A 25094-nucleotide genomic window follows, 5' to 3' on the forward strand; every position below is an offset into this window, starting at 1 on the left:
ATTCAATTGGAAACAGTAAACACTTAAAATGTTCTCGTAATAGAACGAAGGCCTGCGTAATGTCTTGAATTCTCAACCTTCTCCGAAAATTAGTAGTGTCAATATATAAAATTTCCCTTCATATCAAAAAATTCTTAGACTAATTATTTATTGTTCTTTGTTATATCGACATGCATTTTTTTATAATTACTAGACTATTGTAAATCATTCCCCCTATGTGGGCATTTTTATAGAGTCAATTATGGTTGCTGCTAAGCCCATAATGGGAAGGGACAACTCTGTCATACGTGGAATGTACCATCCCGTGAAAAATTTGTTGTATTTGTTCAGATTCTCTCACAGTATTCTATTTTATCATGTTTAAAAAATTGCATTTTTTATAGAAGAAGCAAAAGAGATGAATTACAGTAAATGAATATTTACTTTTAATTATCTTTATATTTTTTTTATAATTAAATACAAATTTTGTCTTACAAAACATATTTTTGTTAAATGCTGAATACTCATAATAATAATAATCTTTATTCATAGTAAGGAGACCTTGTTACGGGGGGAAAATTGGTTAATGTACAAGAAAAAAACATTAAGTACAAACATTAAGTTAGTTGCATGAATATTGATAAATAGACAATATAAACATATAATCATTTCGTACAATGGACATTCAATTCGTTAATAATATGAGTAAAAAAATTAACAATTTTGTACATATTCATTTTTGTTAAATTGCCCAGTGTGGATCTATAATTTAGTTCATTATTTGTAAAAAATAGGACTGGTTTGGAATTTTTGTTGATAATTTTTCAAAGCAGTACAATCTCTGAAAAGGTAAAGTGCAGAAAAAGAATTAGAGTTACACCAATAACATGATCTTGAAAAGTCAAATATATGAATTGTTTACAATTAAAGAGTGATGGTTGAGTCTCAGTTGAAGTAATAAACGTTTAATATTTAAAGTTGTATCCATTGTGATAATGTTCGAATGAGCAGGTAGGCTTAGAATATGTAAATACCAAGGGTGGTATGTTGAATTAAGTATTGCGTTTTGATCACCAATCATCGAATGAGAAAATGCTGAGTCTATCATTATAGTGTAGGCATATTTCCAATTATCAGTATAGTTGTCGAATAGAGGAAAAAAAAAAAAACTCTAAATGACTGTAAAACTTTATTAAACATATAATTCTATGTTATTTTGTTGATATTGTCGTTATTCATTTGAGTATTCATAATATGAAGTAAAAATTTAATATTATCATCTGTTGTGTTCAATAATCGGTAATAGAATTTGATTCGTGTTTTCATAAAGAAAGGGAAAAGTTGACATCTGTTGGTTTCTGCACATATTGCATATCCTGGGACAGTACTTTCGAGTTTAAATAGTTTACGTAAAAATATGATGTGAAATTTTTCCAAGTCATAGAATATATCTATGGCCCAAATTGGACTGGCATATAAAATAGCTGGCATTATTATTGATTTAAACAGTCTCATATGAAGTTTTAAATTCGTAATTTTTAAACTAGCACTTAAATAGACAGTATTATTAATTTGTTGATTGATTTCTATATTGAGATATTTCAAGTGCATCTGAAATTTACCGTTCCAGTTGAAAATCGTACCTAAGTATTTTATATTGTTGATCAGTTCTAAAGGTTGATCATTTATATAAGATTTTTCTAGATTTGTAAGTTTGATATTGTTTCTGAAAATAATTATTTTTGATTTAGCAATGTTAATTGACAAGGATATGGAATTCCGATAGTCATTGATTTTATTAAGCTTATGTTGTAAAGTAACTTTGGTTGGGGCCAATAGAACCAGGTCGTCTGCGTATAGAATGTAATGAAATGTTCTTCTGTATGTATAAATGTCTTCTGAATCATTTAAAAATAGCTTATCGATATCATTAATATAAAAATTAAACAGATAAGGAGACAGTGGCTCACCTTGTAGAATTCCTCGATTTATAGTAATTTCAGGATATCGCCGATCTCCGTAAATAATATTGATTTTATATGAGGAGAAAAGATTCATAATAGCAGTTGCAAATTTATTACCTGCCCCCAGTATTTTTAGTTTTTTAACCAAAGAGAGTACGTGTATAGAATCAAAGGCCTTAGTAATATCGATGAATGCGGCAAAAATTTTCCTTCGTTTTTTCCTGAAGTAGGGGAGAGCGGGGCTACAAGTTCCGTTTTTTAATCAATCTTATATTTTGTTAAGGAAACATAATTCTAGCATAAGTATTAAGAGATTAAAATTTAGTAATATATCTAACTTTGCTATAAATACAGTTTTCGGGGTTGATTTTTTGTAAGTTTTTTTATAATTAATAATACACTACCTAAAGTCGGAAAGTAACAACTTACCCCAGTTCGGGGCTAGTTGTTAACAGGGTGGGGCAAGTTGTTACAAGATCTATGGAAGGTATAATATGTAAAAAAAAACAATAATTTATTTAACTAAGTATGTATTTAAAGACTAATCAATAATATTTTATCAATAATTAGTTGTTTTTCTTAAATTTATTATAAAGAAAACATTTTTACGTTTCAACATTTATAACTTTTACTCAAAGAAAAGGGGAGAAAGTTCTTTCCAAGTTCTTGTATAACACCAGAAGTTGCAGGCAAATTTACAACTCCTGATGACCCTGGCTGATCCAAGATTTGTCTTTCGTCAGCAAAGCTTACATTTAACAAATACTCTGCTAACTTGTTTTCCTGTTCTTCAATAAAGACCAATCTTACTTTTTTGTAGCCAATCGCAGCGTTTTCTACTCCAGATTTCAACTTCTTTACAAATCTATATAACGTCATATGACAAATATCTAATTTTCTGGCAACAGTTTTTATTTTTTAACCATCTTTAATAACTGCATCTGCAGCTCTTTGCATCAACTCCTGAGGTACAGAACCCTGTGTTGTTTTTGAATATAAGTCCGCATACTGCGAAAGGAAAAAAATATTATTTTTACTGCATTACCGGTACAGATGAACTGGGGCAAGTTGTTCCAAGGTCACAACATGCCCCCAAAGAAGGAAACATCTAGCCCCGATAACACATGGGTTCAAAACAGCAACTACTAGATTAGGTTACGAGACATATACAGTTTTAGCGCAGTATATCAAGATACTCGATATATTTTTGAATAAAAATACCAAACAACTAATCGCTAATTATTTAAATTCGCCAGATATACCAAAAATATCAAACACGAAAATATTTACTTATGTGGATCAGCGACGTACAGGCTCTCTTTCCAATGTAGCGGACGTCACTGGCCTGATTAAGATAGCTGCCGTCGGTGCGCAGAAACGTTCGATTTCATGACATATTTACTAATTATATATATATATTTTCCTTGTGGAGCTATTTCAATCGGAACAACTTACCCCGGTAACTTTTAGCCTCGCTCTCCCCTATATTTGAATTAGAGAAGTTAACAAGAATATAGCCGATTCGGTTCCTTCAGATTTAATGAAAGCAAATTGGGATTTCGAATTTAGATTTTGGTTTATAGTCCATTTTTGAATACGTGTTGCTAATATGGATGTGAAACATTTTCTCATAGTCGATAAAAGTGCGATGGGTCGATAATTCTCAGGTGCTATTCTATTTCCTTTTTTTTTATAGATCATAAGTAGATAGGCGGAATTCCATGATGACGGGTAAGTTCAGAAATCGTAAAAATAATTAAAAAGTTCAAGTAGTAGTTGCTTTCCTGACGGAGGTACGAGTTTGATGAATTTATTAGTAATTAAATCTGGTCCCAGCATGGATTTTCGTTTTAATTTCCCAATGGAGTATTCCAGTTCATCATAGGTAATGGGTGGATCAAAAAATTCATTCGTTAGGGTTTTTTGGTAGTTGTTTGATATATTTTCATTAATCGGAAAGCTATTGAAATATTGAGACCATGTTGAAAAGTCTATATCTGGTTGATGTTCTGGACGAGTTTTCCGCAATTTTTTAAGTGTTGACCAGAAAAGTAGATTATTCTTGTCTGCTTGGATACGTTGTTGTAGGTTTTTAAAATAATTTGATTTTTTTACTTTTAGAAGATTGAAATATGATGTTTTAAGTTGTTTATAATGGTTAAAAGATTCATCAGAATAATTGATTCTAAATTGTTTTAGAGCTTTGTTCTTCTGAGTATTAAGCTTGTAACAATCCGTATCATACCATGGTTTATTAAATTTATGTGATATATTATATTTTGAATTACGTATTTATATAAATTCTTTTAATACTAGTTGAAATTGTAAATATTTTCTATTCCCTCCGTTGGAGCATGGTTCAATAAATATTTAATTCTGTTACTAATTGAAAGTTGGTAATGTTGATAGTTATAGTTGGTTATTTGATACGATATTGGTTCACTTTTATATAGTTGACTTTTCGAAATTTGAATGGACATTCTTATGGGATAATCGTCAGAGAGGTCATAATTTAATACTTGAATCTGTGTACATAAATCTGTAATTAATTCTGAACATATCATTAAATCTATTGTTGAACAGCCAGAGTTAGTCAGACAAGTAAATTCAGGCGGATAATCATTTTTAATTCTACCATTCAGTATATAAAGTTGTAATTGATCCATATATTTTAGTGGTTGTAGTCCTGTGTTGTTATATTTTTTATTTTTTGATTTACGAGTGTTTTGGATTAATAAATTGGGTCACTTATATTCCATATCCATTTTTTCTGCAATTCTCGCATTTAAATCGCCTATAATTATAACATAAGGAGTAATGATTTTCCATTGTTCAATGAATTTAAAGACGTCATTTAAAATCTGATGCTGATCTGGAGGGATATAAACTGGTATAATGGCCATCAATCTGTTTACCAAAAAATATAAGTCTGGATTGGTAATTTGGATTGAGACTGCTATACAGTTATCAAATTTCTGTATATTTTTAATTATTCCTATATTTTTCTTAATGGGTAAGCTTAAACCACCGTACAGACGACCAGGGCCAACTGGTTTATGCGCCACGGTTGATATATCAGTATATTCAATGTATTTATTTTTTAATCCTTCATGTGACGAAGTCAACCAGGTTTCCGTTAGTCCCATTATATCAGTATTATGTAATAAATATCTAAATTCAATACTATCAATTTTTTTCAATAAGCCATTACAGTTCCAATCTATTATGTTTAGGTAATATTTTTCTTGATTTTTATTATAATCAGTTTCATTATTAAGTATTATCGAACGTTGATGATTATCGGAATTATTCAAGTCGTATAGTCTAAAAACATTCTCTGCGTATACCAGTTGATTTATTGAAAAACTATAAGTTCCTTTTTTCTGTTTGATTAGGAGAAAATCGTCTCGTAATTTAACCTGTGTATATCGTTTTTTTAGATCAATGTAGTAAGGTAATAAAGCTTTACTTCTCTTACGAGAATTAACAACCAAATCTACAGACATGTTTAAATTTTACCATGGTTCCAATGATTTATTTTGTTTTCGTTTATTGAAGGTGATCATAATTTGATTTCGCAATTGATCAGATTTTAAAGTCAAGCATAAGATATTAATTTTTGAGGGTTAATGTTACTCTTGGTGGTAAGATGGCGAGGTGGAAATTTTTTCCCTACATTCTAGACAGTTACGGGGAAATTTTTCCCTACATTCTAGACGGCGACGGGGAAAATTATTTTTCCCTGCGTTCGACGAGGCGGTTGCGTTTCGGTCGCCATCTTCGTCTTCTATGGAGACTGCGCGTTTAGCATTGTTTTGTCATAACGCGACCGAGAAACTCCTATACTATAATAAGCTACTGTAAACCCTATTTTAATAGAAAAAAATTTTTTACTCACGGTGATTGTCTGTTATTTCCCTTTTTTGCATTTCGTCCCAACTTTGAAACTTTGATCTTCGTTTCTTATAGATCTTTTATTTTCCCCGCTGGTTTTGCATCGGCTGCTACTGTCGATGACTTCTTATTTCTTTTTTTACTCGCGGTGGCTGACGTTTCCTTATCCCGACGCTTCTTTGATTTCTTTGAATTCTTCTTATTGACGTTTTGAACGGGTGCAGACGGAACTGTCTCGGGTTCTACCCATTTCGGACTTTTACCTGTCCCGGGATAAATCATAGCCAGATGATCGATGAAAATGTGAAATCTTTCTCCGGGAGTTTTTTTAGGCCAGTCCATGAACTTCTTGTACATGAACAGATACATGTATGAGTCTGACAAATCGCTTGTGTAATGCTTCGGCAGGTGTTTTTTATTTTTTACGTATCCCCATAAGCGTTCTATATTTTGAGTGTGGTCGCCTGTCTTCGGATTGGCGAAGTTTTTCGAGTGATTTACAGTTCTGTGTTCTACGTCCACGCCTTCGATGTCGTCAATGTGGTTGTACCCCTTCCACTCGTCGGTTATTATCTAACTTCCCGAATTGACGTATTTGTAAACTAATCAATTTAGAGTTTGTTCGGATCTGTCGTTTACCTGACAAATAAAACAGTTCTTATCCTGTCCACATATGCCTCCTACAACCCATTTCGTCAATTTCAATAACCTGCCTTTTTTGTACTTCCTCTTGCAAATGACAGTTTCGTCGATCTCGACGATCTTATTCAGCCCGCCGATTTCGAAGCTCGTCATTTTACTTAGTGATATCATCATTACCGGACGTGTGTGTGAGGACCCGAACGGGGGTCGACTGGGAGGTCCGAATAGAGATGTTAACAAGATCTTAAAAATCTCCCTTTAAACGCAAAGGGACGAAATTAAAGATCTAAATTGCACAATGGAAGTATTTTTATTTATTATTTTTTTTGAAATATTTAAAACAATGGAAAGGAATGAATTCGAGAAACACGCGACGAGAGAGGAATCATATTCAGTAGCGACGTTGACCTCTCCCGCGCCCTCCATCGGATTTCGAATTGGCACCAGGTGACAATGAGAGACTAATGGAGAGGCGACTTGGGGAAAAACATTATAAAACCATCGGTTTTCAAGGACATTTTTGGTGCTTGGATGCGTGAGTTTCCTCTCTTGGTCGTGTGTGCTCCCAAAACGTTGGAAAAAAGGACCTCTTTCGGACCGGAGGAAGCATCGTCAATTGCTGTCTTCTAGCTATCTCCGGATCGTCGGTTCGCCCGGAGAGAAGCAGCCGAAGGACGTGCCATACGCCCCGAGGCCCACGGATATTTCGCTGTCCACGTCGAACTACAAGCGCGAGAATAATTGTCCGAAAAAAAAAAGTTCGAACTTTTGTCAAACTTTTTTTTTGGACAATTATTCTCGCGCTTTGTGTGGTTCTACCTCATCAAACAAGAGCAAATTGTAAAGAAATTTCTATGTTTATTAAACGGGTTTTAATGGTAATCCGTCTCAGTGAGTCCGTCCACTCCCACAAGACAGTTTGTCCGCTCGACCGCCGTAGCATTCTTTCACGCCAATCGGCTAACCTCACATATGTGATTCGACCAATCCACACTAGCTTTTCGAGATATCCCGGATGCTAAAGCCGAAATCGTAGCACCACATTTTAGACATAGGTAGTGCCATATGAATGACAAGATACATTTCCAGGACAAACGACCACATTTGCTTTTAAAAGTTTCTTCGTACACTGAATATTTAACTGCACGCGAACTGCATCTAAGAAGACATTCATTTCTTTCGCTTCTGTAATATAATTTCCATGTCTTATCGCACGTAGAACACGTTGACTCTATCTGTTGTATACCTAATTTGACCGCAAATTTGAATGCATTATCAATTGCCGGGTTCAATCCCAATTCCGAATAATCTGTTTCCATCATTTTATAAAACTTCCTGGTAGTACATTTGGCCCAGAATTCCTTCGAACTCAAATCAACGTCGCCCATGACGTGCACGAAATTAGTAACCGCCTAGAAAAAATATACATATTACCGAATTTACTAAAAATTAAAAACACAATTCTAACAAAACACGCGCGAAAAGAACGCAATTTTTTTGTTTTTACTTGTAAAAAATAAATTACCTTTTTAACAATTCGGAAAGAACAGATATTGTAAAAAAAAAGAAAATTCGAGACCAACACCGAACATGCAACACACCACTGTCTTTTACACTCCCTGCAAACGAAATTTGCATATTTCGACGATTTCGGCACCAACACATTATGTCACAACATTTCCAAAGAGCTCCCTCTCTCTCTCTCACGTCACAAACGCGAAATCGCGCGTCTCCGTTTCGAGATTACAGGAAACGCGGCCTCTACGTCGAACGGAGGGAAAAATGATTTTCCCCGTCGCCGTCTAGAATGTAGGGAAAAATTTCCCCGTCGCCATCTTGCCACCAAGAGTAACATTAACTTTTTTATTTAGGAATATTGTGAATTGATTTAATTTCTTCTTCCATTTTGCATGAAATATTTAGTAAATGATTCAAGAAATTCAATATTTCCTCTTCATTCCCGTCAGCAAATGTTTTCGAATAATCATATATTATAAAATTATTATTATTTAATATATTATGCAGTGCATCAATCTTAAACTGGAGCAACTCATTCTCTTTTCTTAATTTTGTAATTCCAGATTCAAGATTATCGTTTCTATCTTTAATAGTCTGAAGTTGACTAGTAAAGTCACTAATTTCATTATAGATAGTAATAATTTCTTTACGTATTAGAGAAAATTGATTTTCTAATTTTTTGTTACTAGAAGTAATCAAATCGACTAGCTTCGTGCAAAGAAGTGCAGTTGTAGTGTCCGATAGTTCCATATTTAAAGTTGCACATGAAGGATTCAAGGTAGAGTTTTCACTTACTGGAGTAGTCGATTCTACTCTTCGTGGTTGAGTATATTCGGTAATCAAGTTGCTTTCACTTTCAGTTGATTTTGTATTGAAAGAAGATTGCGTAGTTCGGTTTGCTGGTGGTCTACCTCTTTTCATTGGACTTTTTTGAAGAGGACCTGGGTTCGGCTCGATACCGTACATTAGTAGTAGTAATTGAGTCAATTTTAAATTAAACATTGTTGAGACATAAACAGAAAAAGTAAAATGAGTAAAATATTTTCCGACGAAACAAGGTGCAATCAAAATCTCACCAGTCGCCATGACGATCGGAGCGCCCCCATAAATGAATATGAAAATTGTAGAATAAGAAATTATATTTAATAAATTAATTGTTACATACTTGAGGAATGATGGATATTTTGCTACGTAGATCCCGAAGCCCGATATCTTTAATGTCCACTCCATCAATGGTTATTGTTCCTGTCGGCTCTGTCATGCGAAATAACGAAGCAATTATAGAACTTTTTCCTGCCCCTGTTCTGCCGACAATTCCTATCTGCAACTCATAAACAATACAAATCATTTCAGACAGTAATTATTAGCAACAATCTTTAGAATTTGTAGATACTTTACCTTCTCTCCCGAGTAAATACGAAATGTTAAGTTCTTTAATACAGTATTTTTATCCTTAGAATATTGTAAAGAAACATTATCAAAATGTATTTCTCCCTTTTGTGGCCAATCTGAGGGTGGCTGTTTATCGAGAGAACTTTCGTATGATGCTTCTGATTTCAATTTGGTATAATTCAGTATACGTTTAACAGAGTTCATCTGAAAAATCGACTTTGTATAAAGGAACAGAGTACACGAAACATATTAAAGTAAATATATATATATTATGCAAAGTTATATTAAACGTACAGAAGTACATTTGTACAAAGTTCAAATACAGAAAATAATTATTTTCAATTTAGAAAACATTGTTATCTTTATATGAGAATGCACAAAGACATGATTTATTTTTGGTTGTCGTTTTATTGTATTTAACCATTAAATACTTGTAATTTAGAATTTTACCGATAATATGTATGAATACCAATTAATTTATAAATTTTCAACAGTGGGAGTTTTACTGTTTTTTCGTTGAACTACATTAAATATTAACATTTTTCTCGACATTATTATATAAAACGGCTTATGTTTTAATGTAATGTAAGGTTATAATCAATTCTTTTCCACATTCCACTTTAGCTAATTTATTATTAGTATTTACAACCCTACATTTTTTAAATTTAATGTTTCAATGAAATGTTAAAACTAATTATAAAATAACAGCTTAGTAAAGATCTTATGTTGTTAGTTTGGAAGAATTCGACTTTGATACTTTTGAAAGAACGTAAAGAACCTGAAGAACGTAAGGACTATTTCCATTGTTCAACTGCTCGTTTCACATATTTTTATCGTATAAGATCTTCATTTATATTTTTAGAACATAATGGTAATAATTTTGAACCAAAGAATGAATAAAAAATTAAAAACAAATTTCCAAAATTTTTTGTAACCCAATTATGCAATTATTGAAATTGACAAAAAGGATGTGGATAAATTTCAAACACATAAGAAAAATTTTAGAGCTATAGAAATTAATGAAACGAAGCCTGAAAATGTTATCGTATTTTGAAATATTGTAGCAGGTAAAACAGTATATATAGAGTTAGATGTGACTGAAAGTTGTTCAATTTTATAATTTATAACGATACAGCTGCACATATGATCGTCATCTGTTAGAGAATAGAAAAATTCTTCCAGTTTCATTCTCTTTGTGTTCTTGCACTGTTATGAATGCGTAAATTTCGCGCTCGCTATCTTCACGTATCTTCAGGAACGCTCATTGAGCGAAAAAAAACGGCCAGCACGCGTAGTGCCTAATTCAAAACGACCAGAAATTCTTGTCGTGATATTTCATGATATTTGACCACGAGGCGTTCTGGTTAAGTTAGTTTAGGTTACTCAGACAGGATGAAATTGTTTTGAATGTTTTAGTTATGGTGCCTGGTGTTGATAGAGGACGTGCAGCTCCCAGAAGACAATCAACAAGACCCTTGTCTTCTTGATTGTCTTCTGGGAGCTGCACGTCCTCTATAAACACCAGGCACCATAACTAAAACATTCCAAACAATTTTATGCTCGTAATAAATTTACAATTTCTGAGAGTAACTTTATTAACATTCAAGACGTACCCTCAACTTCAATAACACTTCGCTCAGCATCCATGTTAACATCTGGAAGTAAGAAATGGTTTATAATTTCTCACTGTAAAAGATACTGTGTCGATAAAAAGTGCAAACGTCGCTCAAATATCATAAAATGCAACTGGAAATAGCAACGTAACACTTCATGTAAAAATAAATCACTCTGCAACATCCTTGATTTTCATAAAAAAAGACTAATTAATTAATAAAAGTTCCTGGCGAAGTAATTGTTTTTAGTAAATTTGTTGTTTGAAAATGTTGACATCTCGAACACCGCAGCAGATTTTCAGGAATGATTAAATGTTGAAAAGTAACCAAGTTACATTTCTGTACGTGCTGAATAATTTTGTTACCTACTTATATAAGATGATTGAAGATAAATAAATCATAATAAAATAAAAAGTTTTATTTTCTTATCTTCATCTCGTTATTAGATAACATCCAAAACTTGTGGTGACTTTTAACCATAATAAATCCGTCGCACAGTGGTTTTCAACTTTAGCAGCTGATTTTTATGTCATCTACTAGAACACGCAGTTTGACCTTTAGCTCTTAAAGCAAAACAAAACAAAAATAAATGCATTATTTCTCCATACATTTTTGTTTGAAATTTTTTTTTAATATGAAAATTAAATTTCTAGGAAAACTTGAAAACTAATGTTCTTCAGCACTAAAAATTGTGAACAAAAATGTTTCAAGGCTAAAACCCGTATTTTAAAGTTACAAACTACTGTGTATTGTATCACCTTCTATCTTTGTTGCATCAACTAACGTTCAAAACGAGTTATGGCTTTTCTTAATCACTACAACGCGTTGTGGTCGTTTTTTTCGCTCAATGATCCTAACATATACATTTCAAGAGAAATGTTGTGTTTTTTTTTTCTCTTTGACTGTGAGTCAGAATGTTCTTTCATCTAGTATAAAATAGTAGCAAAGAATGGTTGTTTTGTAATGCGCAAAATTTATGATAAAGACAAAGTAAAAAGAAACAATGAATTGAAATTGACTTTCAAATTTATCTTAACTTCAAAATTTCATCTTAACTGTGAGTATAACAGTTAAGGTGAAGTTAATTATTATTGCCTTACTGTCCTTATTCTATTTATTATATATTTGTCAACATGGACATTAATCATTAACAGGACAATTAACAGGAGTCTGTTTTCTCTGAAAAGATTTCCTCATTCTTGTATAAATGCTTAACACCAGTATAATTGTCCTGTTAATGATTAATGTCCATGTTGACAAATATATAATAAGGTGAAGTTAAGTTTACTTAGGATGAATTTAGAAAGAGTTCGCAAATAACACCGTTATCTGGTAATAAAATTATAACATTTCGTAAATGAGAATCAACATATAAAACTAAAGATATTACGAATATATGCGAATTTTTATGAGAGAAAAGATAAATATTAACAATGATTGTGTTAAAGCAGAAACGAAACCCATATGAATAGCCTAAGACAAATGAAAGCGTTTTGAGGGAAAATTTTGGAATAATGTCCTGGAAGTAGATGAATGTTTTTAATCGCTTCATTTTTCATACGGAAAACGATTTCTTCCTTAACAAAAGACACATCTCATTGCCATTTCACCCACATCTCTTCAAAATGTGGGTCAAATATTTACAGTCATAAAACAATCAGCAGTATATTGACTTTCAGAAAAGACAGTGTTGAGTGTTCTATTATTTTCGCAAGAGAGAATGACTAAAACTTAACTACCCTGACCGTAAAAGACAACACCTTCCTGTAGAATTTAAAGTGAACTACATATCAATAGGATGAAATTGAAATAGATTATAATGAGTGGAAATTCCATATGTCTGTTATTAGTGTTTTGAAATCAACTTATATTAAAATAAATATACAGAACTCATTTTTTCAAAACACCAGTATTTTACATTATTAGATAAACAAGAAAATACAAAAATCGAAAATGTAATCGTAATTTTTCATGCAATGTGACAATCTAGTAAATGACAAGATAGGAGCTTGGCATCTGTAAGATGATTCTTTTAATAAAAAGACACAGGCAGCAACGGGTAGGAAAATATAATAAATCTTTAGAAATTTTCAAATGAAAACAGCGAAAACGGTGTGTTAAATCTTTCTGATAAAATGAAACAAATTACTGAAAAAAACAGAAGATTTCATGCAGAAGAAAATAAATTTCAATCAACTTTACAATTCAAAAATAAAGATATACTGCCTGAAGAATTAAATAAGAAGTAGATGCTTCGGTTAAATAATGAAAGAATTTTACACTAAGCTGGCAAAATCCAGCCTACTCTTATAAAACATTAAATGACTTAGTTATGAATTACAAATAGCCAGTATATGAAGTAAAATAATATCAAATATATTTAGCAAGAAAACTGAAATTATTTCAATACATACCGATAATAACGATTTTCCAAATATTTCCCAAATAGATTCAATGACGTTATAATAAAAACAAGAAATTAATTAAAATGAGTGCTTACAAATTTGTCATAAAGAAGTCAAAATTGTGGGTGAAAGAAAACTGAAAAATATCACCGAGCTTAGTGATTAATATAGCTTTTATTTGTTAAATTTGTCAATCTCAAGTTGGTTTCAGTTTGAAAATATTTTTTACTTGGAATTGTATGGAAATTAACTGTTTGTAAAAAATGTTTGTTGAAACTTTAATACTTAGTAGAAGTTGTCAATATAATTTTTGAGCATCAAACACAAGACCGTGTTATTTATTAAACACTTGGCATTTTTCCACCTCTATTAGTTGATCAACAAATAGAAGTGAAAAAATGCCAAGTGTTTAATAAATAACACGGTCTTGTGATTGAAGCTTAACATATAAGAAAACACGGTTTCAAGAATATTTAAAATATAATTTTTACCAATTTCATAACATAATTAAGCTTTTTTGTGAAATATTTAGTGTCAATTTCTTATCAAAAATTCACTGTTAATGGTCAAAAATAAAGAAATTTTTTTTACTTGTGAGTAAAGAATATGTGTCCAAGTAATACACAGTCCACTACTGAATATGAAAAGAAATTATTTGTAACGATGGTGGACTTCACGCCGATCATTGAATAGGCAAGAGACGAGAAAATTAACATTTAGTCGTAAAACTATGTACGAATATCTCTATAATTACTAGCGCTTTCGACGAAAATAGTTCCGTCGATGGCGCTAGTAATTATAGAGATATTCGTACAGTACATAGTTTAACGCCTGAATGTAAATTTTCTCGTCTCTTGCCTAAAAAGAAATTATCATTTTATAATTGCGTAATAGTATTTAAAATATGAAAAGATAAAAAAAATTACTTTATATATTTTTTTTTATTTTCATACAACGTATAGGATAGAATAGTTAGGGAATGTGGACTGTATTCTGATATGAAGATAATCCTTTGCAAGTGTTTACCTTGTTTGAAAATTTTAATATTTACCGATAAACAAATCTGGCTTGACGTAGTTATCAGTTAGCAAATAAGTTCTGATACCACTGATAAGTAATTCAAATGTTATATTATGTTTATGTATATAGTCCTATATATATATTATATTATATAACATATAAATGTTAATATAATACCTGAAATTGCAGTTCGGACGACATTCTAATACAAGCTGGAAAATACATATTAAACAATACTCCATAATTCATAACAAGTGCGATTTGACTGCCCGCATTAACTAAAGCTGTAGTTATAAATTCAATATTACTTTTATTATTGACTAGAGACAATTAAATATATTTACTCACCCGAGTCAATCGAAACACTGAATATAATAACAGTAATAACTATATTTATGAAACAGACCATGTGACCGTATATGAAAATCCATCGATTTAAAGCCACATAGGCGAACCACGTTGCAGTGTGTTTATCCTGATACTCATTAAATGTAGATTTAAATTTACTTTCGGCTTTAAATGCTCTAATCGTTGTCAGTCCATAAAGAGATACACTGAGATGAGAAAATACTGGACTTCTCGCTGCAAGAAATTTTTGAGATATAAATCACTTATTTAAGCAAGACTTTCTAAAATATAATAACTACCCTTTGTTACTAATATTCATAAATTTTCCTGAAAAATACAAATAACACAAGGGACACACCAGTAAGTGACTATACAAGAAAATTTTCGTGACTTCTATCCCCTTTTACAGATTGTTGACTGTTTCTAAAACTCTACTTTCAGAATTTCGTTGCCACTAACCTGTATTCAATGCATTTGTAAGAGATAAGTGTTCAATGTATACCTTTGATTAGCAATCTGTTTTATTAAAACGGGAAGCCATTGGCGTATATATAAAGAATTTAAAATACAGTCAAACCTGTTTTTATGCACTCTTTTTATGTGCGATTTTTATTTGTGCGATTTTTTAATGCGAATTTTTAATTTATGCGGTTTTTTGTGCGATTTTTATTTGTGCGGTATAGTTGGCGACTAGTCTTGTGCGATTTGTCATGTCTCACGTTGACTTATTATAGCTAAATAAACTTATTATAGCATAAATGCACTTATTATACTAATATTATTGCATGAATATGCGAAAAATGAAATAATTTACTTTTTAAGTTAACAAAACACCACCTGGACAAAAATATGTAAAACAGACGATAGACCAGACGATGCAGTCAAGTGCTGACATCTGTTGTCAATAAATTCTATTTCGTACGGTTTTGAGTTATTTTCTATGTGAGACTTTTTTATGCGGTCCCTGTTGACCGCATAAAAAATATTTTTTTTAATTGTGTTGCGAAAACTATTTTTTACAGCCATTCGTGAAGTTTCGTGCTATTTTTTTTAATGCGTCTTTTTTAATGCGGTCCCTATCCCCCGCATAAAAACAGGTTTGACTGTATATTAAATAATTTTCATACAATACACTTACATAAGAAAGTATTTCTGTATATTTCCTTTCGGTTATGAATGTTTACTGTTGACAAATTGTACTTGCTTTTAAGTACAATACGCTATTGTAGAGTATATGCTATATACTTACATTTTCCTTCCATTTGTTTTATGCTTTTTACCACTTGCGTATAGATCGTCCACAAACTATACAATAATATGGAGAGGACAGCTGTTAATATGAGTAGATAAGGACAGAATACCGCTTGAAGTATACACATGCCAGCAAGTACAAAGACTCCCTAAGATATAAGAATAAATGAAAGCTTATTTATCATTTCTGTAAGCTACAAATTATATTATTTATTATTATTTATACATTAATTAATGTTACGTCGAAAAAAGTAACTATACTATTTCTTTTAGCACTTGGATGCAACATTATCACGACAACGTAATTGCATAATACATATAACCTTTTTGCATGATAAACCCTTAATTAATCAAACTATATAATTAATGAAATGAAAAATTTGGTATTATTGCATTTAACATTGTCACTAATTAGACAATATATTTAGTCATGCATCGATGGTAAATTCTATAGAATAAGTAGACAAGAGCAAAAGTTTTCAGGTTCTGCCAGTTTATTCAAATTTTTTGCAGATCAAATTATTTTGAGCTTGACTGTTAGAAGTGAAAAAAAATGAAATGTTGAATATAATATATATCATGAATGAATAATAATCTATGAAACCTATGCTGAATTTTCGTGTAATAACACCATTTCGTTAACATAATTTTGTACAGAAATAATATTTAAATAAAAAGAAATATTAAATATCATTTGGGGGTGCTGCTTACTATGAGAAGTGTTAGTGAAATTTTTTGTGAGCCTTTTCTACTCCCCTTAGATTTGGAAATTATACAATAAAGAAAGATACACAGAAAAAGACAAACTATCTGTTTACTCTACAAAAAAAAAGTACTTAAATTCCGTGAATAGTATTTTTAAACTCTTTGATGCCTCTATTGATTCTAAGATGACCTATTTATTTCCGGTATGAACATTGAAGTTCTTGTCAAAAATTGAAAAAATACAGAAGAAATGTTTTAAGAGGCTGTTTAAAATAGAACGTTCAGTTCCAAGTTCGATAATTTGTCTTAAATTGGGAAGACCCCCTCATAATAGTTAATATTTGTCAACTCTTGTTCTGGTCAAAGATAATGGAAGCACCCATAAACGAATTGTGACGAATTACTTATAATGTTTTGTTGACAGTAATCAAACCTGAGAAGATCTGGTGGCATGTTCTAGTTAACAATATTTTTGATGGTCTGAGTTATTCCTTTCTGTTTTTGAACCGTTCAGCTTCAATATAGAGAACTTACTTAAATGATTCAAACCAGGTCAAACCATTTATGGAATCTGGATGTTTCATTTGTCTTGGCCAAGCGAGTGAACTTGTTGGAAATGCATCTCGGCTGAAGTACTTAAAATGTGAAATAAATTTTTCTACTAAAAGCCTCGTTATGCATCTTAGACTTAATAAATTTCGGGTTTTGTTAAAAGGCTACCTTTCCGTCATAACTTCATAAACACTGGCTGTGAGTACGTTGAAAAGTAGCATTTATTATTTCTTTTACCTGTAGTCTGTTACATTTCTACAAATAAAACAGCTTGTCTGTTAATTTATAAATATACGTAAGTAGCTGTAGATCCCTTTTATATAGTTATTTTGAACACTCATATATTTATTTACACAATTAAACTAAACTTACTCTTATTACACCCATAAACCAGAAAGGTAATGTATCATCCATGTTGTTCGCATCTTTGGAAAACCGATTTAAAATTTTTCCTACAAAATATCAAAATGTAAATTATTAATTAAATTAAACGCTTATGTAAAACGTATTTATTCCACTATCATTATTATTTATAGAAATACAACGCAGCATATCTGTATGGTTAATGTTTCAGAGGCTGAAATGCTCATGTTTTTTCATACCAGAAACATTGTACTGTGTACGTGTTTATCGATACAGCGTATTTGTGTACAGGAAGTTTATTTTTACATCATAAAAACTTTAATTAATATAAGCTTTATATAAACTAGCTTTTAGGCATAATGACATTGGATTAAATACGAAGAAATAATAACATAAGGTTTTATAAGAGCAATGTTATTGAAACAATATGTGGTTTAGTTAATTCTGTGACTCGTGAGCCGCATGTGGCAAGTCAAGAGCTTAATTGTGGCTTAAATAATAAATAAAAAAATATTTGTTGTTTTTAAAAATTTCTGTCTTGTAATACACGGAGCCACAGTCAGCTCACGTTTTTTAAAAATTCAGAGTTAGCGCACCCAAGAAGCACCTGATGTTTTTAAAATTTGATGCTAGCACACTCTCCATTTTTCTTTTACACTTTATAATTTCCAAACATTTTAATTTTAATTCCGTGTTTACACTGCTTATTAAAATCGAAAATTTTATTCGAACCAACGCAAAGAAGCACCGTCAGTTTCGAAATTTCATTGCTGAACTCGATTTAAATGAACAAATAAATGATTTATTACTGTATTGTACTACATAGTTAGGTGGTTATCAACGTACGATGTATTGAACAGGTTTATAGTATTGCTGAAACCTATTATTGACTTTCTAGATATAAAAAAGCAATCATATCCGCAATTAAAAGATAAAAAATGGATCAATGACTTTATGTTCTTCACCAATGCAAATGAACATTTAAAAAATTTGAATTTATCACTGCAAGGTAAGGAAAACAATATTTCAGAATTAAGTCAAAGCATTTTCAATTTTAAAAGAAAAATATAACTTTTCCAAAAGGATATAATAGAAAAGACATTCAATCGCTTTTGTCGCTTAAAAAAACCTGCTTCAGATAATGATATTCCTCTTGCAACCATCATTTACTATCAAACAAAATTAAAAAGCGATTTGCAGATTTACTAGAATTAAAACCTTCAATTGTGTTTTTATTAAACCCATTTAAAATTGATGTGATTAGCAATGGTTTTACATTAATAAAGTGGTTACTTCCTGAAACGGTATTAAGAGAATTAACATTAATTGAGATGCAAGAAGATTACGGTCTGCAAATGTTACATAAATCGGCAAAATCATACAAAGAATTTCGGAAATGTGTACTAAAACAATTTAAAAAATTCAGCATATCGTTTACTATCAAATTTTGGATCGAGGTATGCATTTGAATCATTGTACTCAACTGTGACGGGCGAAAGGACGAAAGTGTTCCATCAAAACTCCGAATTTTTTTTCTCCACCATTTTTATCACAAGATCAGTTGGAAACCCATAAAAAAATTATTTCCCACGAACTTGCTTCCTCGTTGAGGATGACCCATCCTCGGAACGTATGCCGTCAGAAACTTTTCGAAGAAATTCCTGTATTGGACACCCGACCCTCATGGAAAAAACCCGAGTGAAAAAATAAAACGAACGAACGATGACGAATCCGTCAGTCGTCGTTTAGTTATCGAAACCATAATCCGGACTCTTCCCGCCCTCTTCCGAACCCAGACCATCGGGATTAATACCATAGTGCCGTGATTGTGGATTTATACCAAGACCATAGTGCGGATTATCTTGTGAACTGTTCCTTCAAATCGTGATTCTCCGTAGATCGTATCATCGCAAAAATACCCGACGCCGGCTCCAAGACTCTCTAAGGTATTTATCAACTCGCGAATCGTTTGTAAACTCTCTCTCTCCGCGTATCTAAAAATACATCCGTATTAGCGATACGTCTTATTGTACTTTTGTTACACTCCCTTATTAAAATTAGCCTTGTTATTTAGCCGGTGTCTTGAGTGACTCACTTCCTCGGTTCTCCTACCTCCACCTCTACCGCGAAAGTACCCGCTCACGCGCGACCGCTCGCGCGACGAAAAACTCTGCGTCGCGATTTCCGAGTCTCGACCGACTCGGTGGTGTCACATCCTGACGAAAGGTCAAAGAGACCCCGACTCTCCGGTCACACAACGATGAAATTAATAAAATCAAAGTTCCGTTTACAGTTAATCAAGCAAACATCTAAAAGAATCTATATATATATATATAATCGAGACAAGTTGATAATAATAATAAAAATCAGCGCAGAGCCCAAACGGTTAAGAGTTGAAAGTTTAAATTTTGTACACAGTTAGGGTACACCAGGAGAACGTACACCAAGAAGGGATTTTTCGAAATTCCTCCCCACGGGAGAGAGGGACAGGAATAAGGCTTAACACTTCCATCAACAATAAAAGTGTTACGTAACAATGGAATTGTTAAGAAAAAGCGACGTACAAGACGCAGATGCAGTTTTTTCGTTTTTGCGGAAAATCGAACATATTTTTAGACCCATCTAAAAATTCTCTAATTAGTCTGGAAACAGGGAATTCCAATTCTTGCATTCTGCGAAAACGGGTAAGATTGACTACAATGTAATAATCTTAATCTTCACTATCGTTAATTTTGCCCGAGCAACGCCGTGCCCACCTGCTAGTTAATAATAAGTTGAATTTCTAATTATCAACCCGATTATCAAAAATTAATTTTAACATTACAAATTCATAAACTTTCAACTAGCAAAAGATAAGTTTAAAAAATGTAATAAACATCTTACTTTAATTGTCAAAATAAATACATTATGATTCTGAAATTTTTTTCATATTTTTATATCAAGAATTTTAGATGCGGCACCCAATATTTTCAGGTAGGTAACTAGGGATCTTACAGCAAAATGTCTGGTCACCCCTCCTATAGTATATTAGAAAACTTTACTATGTAAAGCTGTAGACAGCTAAACATTCTAGTTGTTATTCTACTTGTTTGGTTTTTACAATTCTGTTAATGTTTTAGTGATACTTTTTGAAAGTTGTTTCCCTTATATTTAAAAGATGTTTACTCAACTGATCAGGGCCATTAACACAAAGAGGCCGGAATGCATATTAGTAGACATGTAAGGTATTAATAATTTTATGTGTTTGATAACCCTTTGAAATAAATAATGTATTGCATAAGTGTAAAAATTATATTTCTACTATATTTAATATATACTTTTTAAAACAAACGTAGAAAATATTTTGAGTTATATTCTCATTATAATTGGTCACAATTTCGAAACTTTACATGTTATAATTACATATAATACAAAGTTTTTCAAAATAGACTTACTTTAGCTTTTTAAAACTTTCAATTCTCCACATCACTTAGTGACATTTCCTTACCAAAAGTTGGTTTTTTTTATTATTTTAGATTTTTGCTGCATTATAAAAATCTTTTAATTGGGCTGCAATTTACAAAATTGTAAACCTATAAATTACCTCTGTCGTATCTTTCTTTAATCTCGAAAACAGATTTAAACAAATGAACAGTTAGACCAGATCTGCAAATCGAAAGTGCTGTAAATACAGATTAACTTTACAATAACTTCCAATTCAACTCACAATTCATGTTATTTGAATTCTATGATTTTTCCCTGAAAGGTATTAGTTAGATGACCATCACGACTCTATTGTTAAAAGAAAAATAAAATGTACAGGGGACAAGCAACTATCAATTTGAGGTGGCGAGCATATTTTTTAAAACGAATAAATGAAAAATATGATTAAAAATTACAGCCCTGTATTGTGACAATGTCACAATAAATAATTTCTCGTTTTACATTGAATTTCAGGTCATGCTTCCAGGCAGTTAATTTCCACCACGATTAAACTTGCACACTGCACGTAAACTGTGAAATTCTGTCATCGGCTATTTGATATACAGTAATACTTCGGTTTCCGTCGACTATCCGTCCGAAAACAATCGGTGAAATCCGAAACCGACGAAAATCGAGGCAATTATTTCCATATAAATCAATGTAATTCCAATTAATTCGTTCTAGACACTCCAAAATACATATCAAAAACACATTTTACAGAGAATTAATATAGCGCTAAATACTAAAAGCAGTAAGAAATTAACATAAAAGACTAATTAGCATAAAGATAAAAGCATTAAGATTATGCATAATTAGCATTAACATAAAAGCAATGGAACTGTTCAGCTCGACACGCGGGGTAATGTCTTGTCTTGTTGAATCTAGTTGAACATGACCTTCTAGCCTATATCGCCCCGTGGTAAAGTGTGACGTAATTGTCATGTAATAGTAGTTGTATGCGTTTATGATGCGACCATCATAAATACAATGTATTTTGGAGTGTCTAGAACGAATTAATTGGATTTACATTGATTTATATGGAAATAATTGCCTCGGTCTTCATTGGTTTCGGATTTCACGATTGTTTTCGACGGATTATCGACAAAAACCGAGGTGTCACTGTAACTAATTTTAGCTTAATATCGAAAACGTCTCTTCTCAAATATCATTATTAAATCTTTAAGTTAAGAATGAATTAAATAAATATATTATACATACCAACGGGATTGTTATCCAAAAATGATATTGGCGTTCGAATGATACATTGAAACATATTGTTGTGCAGCTTCAAAGATACAGCTGTAAACATTTCAATCAATAATATTCCAGACAGTATCATCGTGAGAAATACTGCACATATCATTCCAAAGTAAACATATATGTTGTATGCTTCACTATAATAAAAGTTTTCTTCTTCACTATTGTTAAAAATTGTTTTATTAAACGTAATATTTTCCAGTTTCACTGAACTTTGTCCATATGTTCTTTTCTTATACAACCTGAAAATTACACATGAAATAAGAAGTAAATTCTTGGAATTTACAATATTTGTATATTGAACAGAAATACATAAAAACTGCTTGAATACATTATATAAACACAATACCTATAGATAATATTTAGATATATCAAACGGATAAGTGGCAATACATCTGTTTATATATAATACATTCATTGCAAATTCAAGCAACATTTTCATAACTTATTATAGTACGTATAAATTTAAACATCATTGCTATCCTTTATGCTGTGACTGACACTGCTGCCGCTTAAATTTAACTGGAATCATTGGGCGACATTATACATACTGATATTTTGTGACTCTGCTATGAACAAATGGTAAAATCTATTAGTACAAAAGGTTCAGAATGAAACAAGATATTACGTAAGTCACGTATCTTTCAGTACTATTCTTACAGCACACTCAATATCTTGATGAAACATTATAACTAACATGCGACTCTTTTTGATGTTCTTCAGAAAGGAATATCTAAAATTCTTTGATGATAAAAATGTGAGGTGCTCAGTAAAGTTCAGACTTTAACTTTTAAATTTAAATTAAAAAGTAAATTTATCTATTTAAAATTTATACATGAAATGAATTCTCTTGAATTCTTTTTAAATATTTTGTGTTATTTTTCTTGATAATTTTATTCGGAATATCAGAGTATCAATATTGTACATCAAAACATTTAGAGATAGAAGAATTGAATACATCCACTTCCAAATTGTGAAAATTGTTCATCAATGATGTAAATAATGTTATTCGTAATTCATTAAACAATATATATAAAAACACATCTATTTCCATGTTATATTTCACTTTACTCATAAAAATAACATACCATTTGACTAGCCAAAAGTCACTGCCACTTGTAATAGCTTGTGTTACAATGAGTATAACTAATAGAACAGTCTTAAAGAAGAAACCCTTTCCAGCATTGAAAAATTCTTTATAAACTGAAAGTCCTACTGTTCCAACTCCTTCATCATCGGGATGTATTTTATTATCTTCATTTTCCTGCAGCAAAAAAAAAGGAAAAAAATCAACATTATACGAGTAGTCATTGAGTTATGCTTGAATTCGTTACAAAGTATTTTATTACGAAATTTAAAAGTAAAAGATACTCAAAGTATAATTTTTTATTCAACATTTTATCAACCATACTTCTGTAAGTAATAAACCGGGAATGCCAATATCTGATAAATAAATACTCTTTCTTAAATCTTTGCAGATTGCTTGCTATTGTTAACCCTTAATCAGTCCCGTGATATTAATGCATTTTGCGAGTTGCCTCACAGATGCCAATGTTTTTTCTAAAATGGTGAAATTATCTGTAGCTCGTGAATGATTATATCCGCAATTTCACAAATTTTGTCTACTATCTAGAAATATAGAATAGTTGAAATTGACAAAAATGCGTTTTTTTGGGTTTATTTTAATGTAATTTGATCTAAAACACAAAAAATAATTATATAAAATTACAAGGAATGACATTGTATCGTTAAAAGATACACTTGCCTCTGAAATTACACAAAAACTTAATATCAATCTTGAAACTGTAGATATATTATAGCAAGTTGAAAATTTTTGCGTTTTTGGATCAAACTATATTAAAATAAACAAAAAAGTCCAGCAACGAATTGCATAATTTTTTCGGCTGTTGAAAGATTTAATTTTAAAAATAATATATAGTAAACTAGCACAGAATGTCCAGAGTGGTTTGAGAACGGAGAGATGGTGTTGACTTGTTATATTATAGGGTATAGCATGTTTCCTCTAGGGTAACAAAGAGAAACTGTGGACGTTGACTATGAAAAAATTAAAAGATGGAAATCTTTTCATTTTCGCAAGAGTTATAAATAACGAAATCAATTCTAAGTGTACACTTTAAAAGGTAAACAAATTTTGTGATGTCACGCGGAAATATAAGACAATATTAAAATATTTTATTAATGTCCTGTTCAAATTATAATTTATTCAGAATACGTTCATCCACATATAAATTAAATTAAAAATTGCCAACGCAAAATTGAGCTCTTGCGAATCTCATAGTGGCTGTCATCTTCTTTGCTGGCATGTTAAGCACCGACTGCAGTTTGCAGGCAGCACGCTGGTTGTAACCAGAAGTTGTCTGAGATTTTGCACAAAAGTGGTTTTGAACAGAACAAGATTTTGAATAACTCTATGCAAAATTTCGTGGAAATCACTCATAGCATTTTCGCAAGTTAGAAAGGATGAAATTAGAAAAATCGATTATTATTCAATGTGAATTAAATTTTTCATTGTTTATAATATTTCAAAACGTGCATTCTTACAATACACGTTTTAGTATATTATAGACCAAGCCTGGCCAACCCAAATTGTTTCGCGGGCCACTTTGATCACGCGTAACATTACGGTGGGCCACAATTTAGGCAAACATGCTTTTAAAAGAGTAAAACAAATATAAAATGAATAAGATTTTATTGTTATACCAAGAGTT

The 25094-nt window shown here is 31.4% G+C and overlaps 1 protein-coding gene across 1 annotated transcript in view; it reads right to left on the reverse strand.

Moving 5' to 3' along the window:
* The window catches only part of LOC136974134 (ATP-binding cassette sub-family C member 4-like), a 118512-nt gene that overhangs the window by 7413 nt on the left and 86005 nt on the right, over nt 1-25094 (reverse strand). Inside the window, exons 9-13 of the mRNA XM_067268935.1 lie at nt 16025-16175; nt 14776-15009; nt 14605-14705; nt 9396-9593; nt 9163-9318 (exon numbers count right to left, since the gene is read on the reverse strand). Coding sequence (XP_067125036.1) covers nt 9163-9318; nt 9396-9593; nt 14605-14705; nt 14776-15009; nt 16025-16175 — 840 coding nt within the window. The remainder of the gene's footprint in view (nt 1-9162; nt 9319-9395; nt 9594-14604; nt 14706-14775; nt 15010-16024; nt 16176-25094) is intronic.

Source organism: Centruroides vittatus, unplaced genomic scaffold (assembly GCF_030686945.1).
Source record: "Centruroides vittatus isolate TY-2023 unplaced genomic scaffold, ASM3068694v2 contig_342, whole genome shotgun sequence".
Classification (NCBI taxonomy): Eukaryota; Metazoa; Arthropoda; class Arachnida; order Scorpiones; family Buthidae; genus Centruroides; species Centruroides vittatus.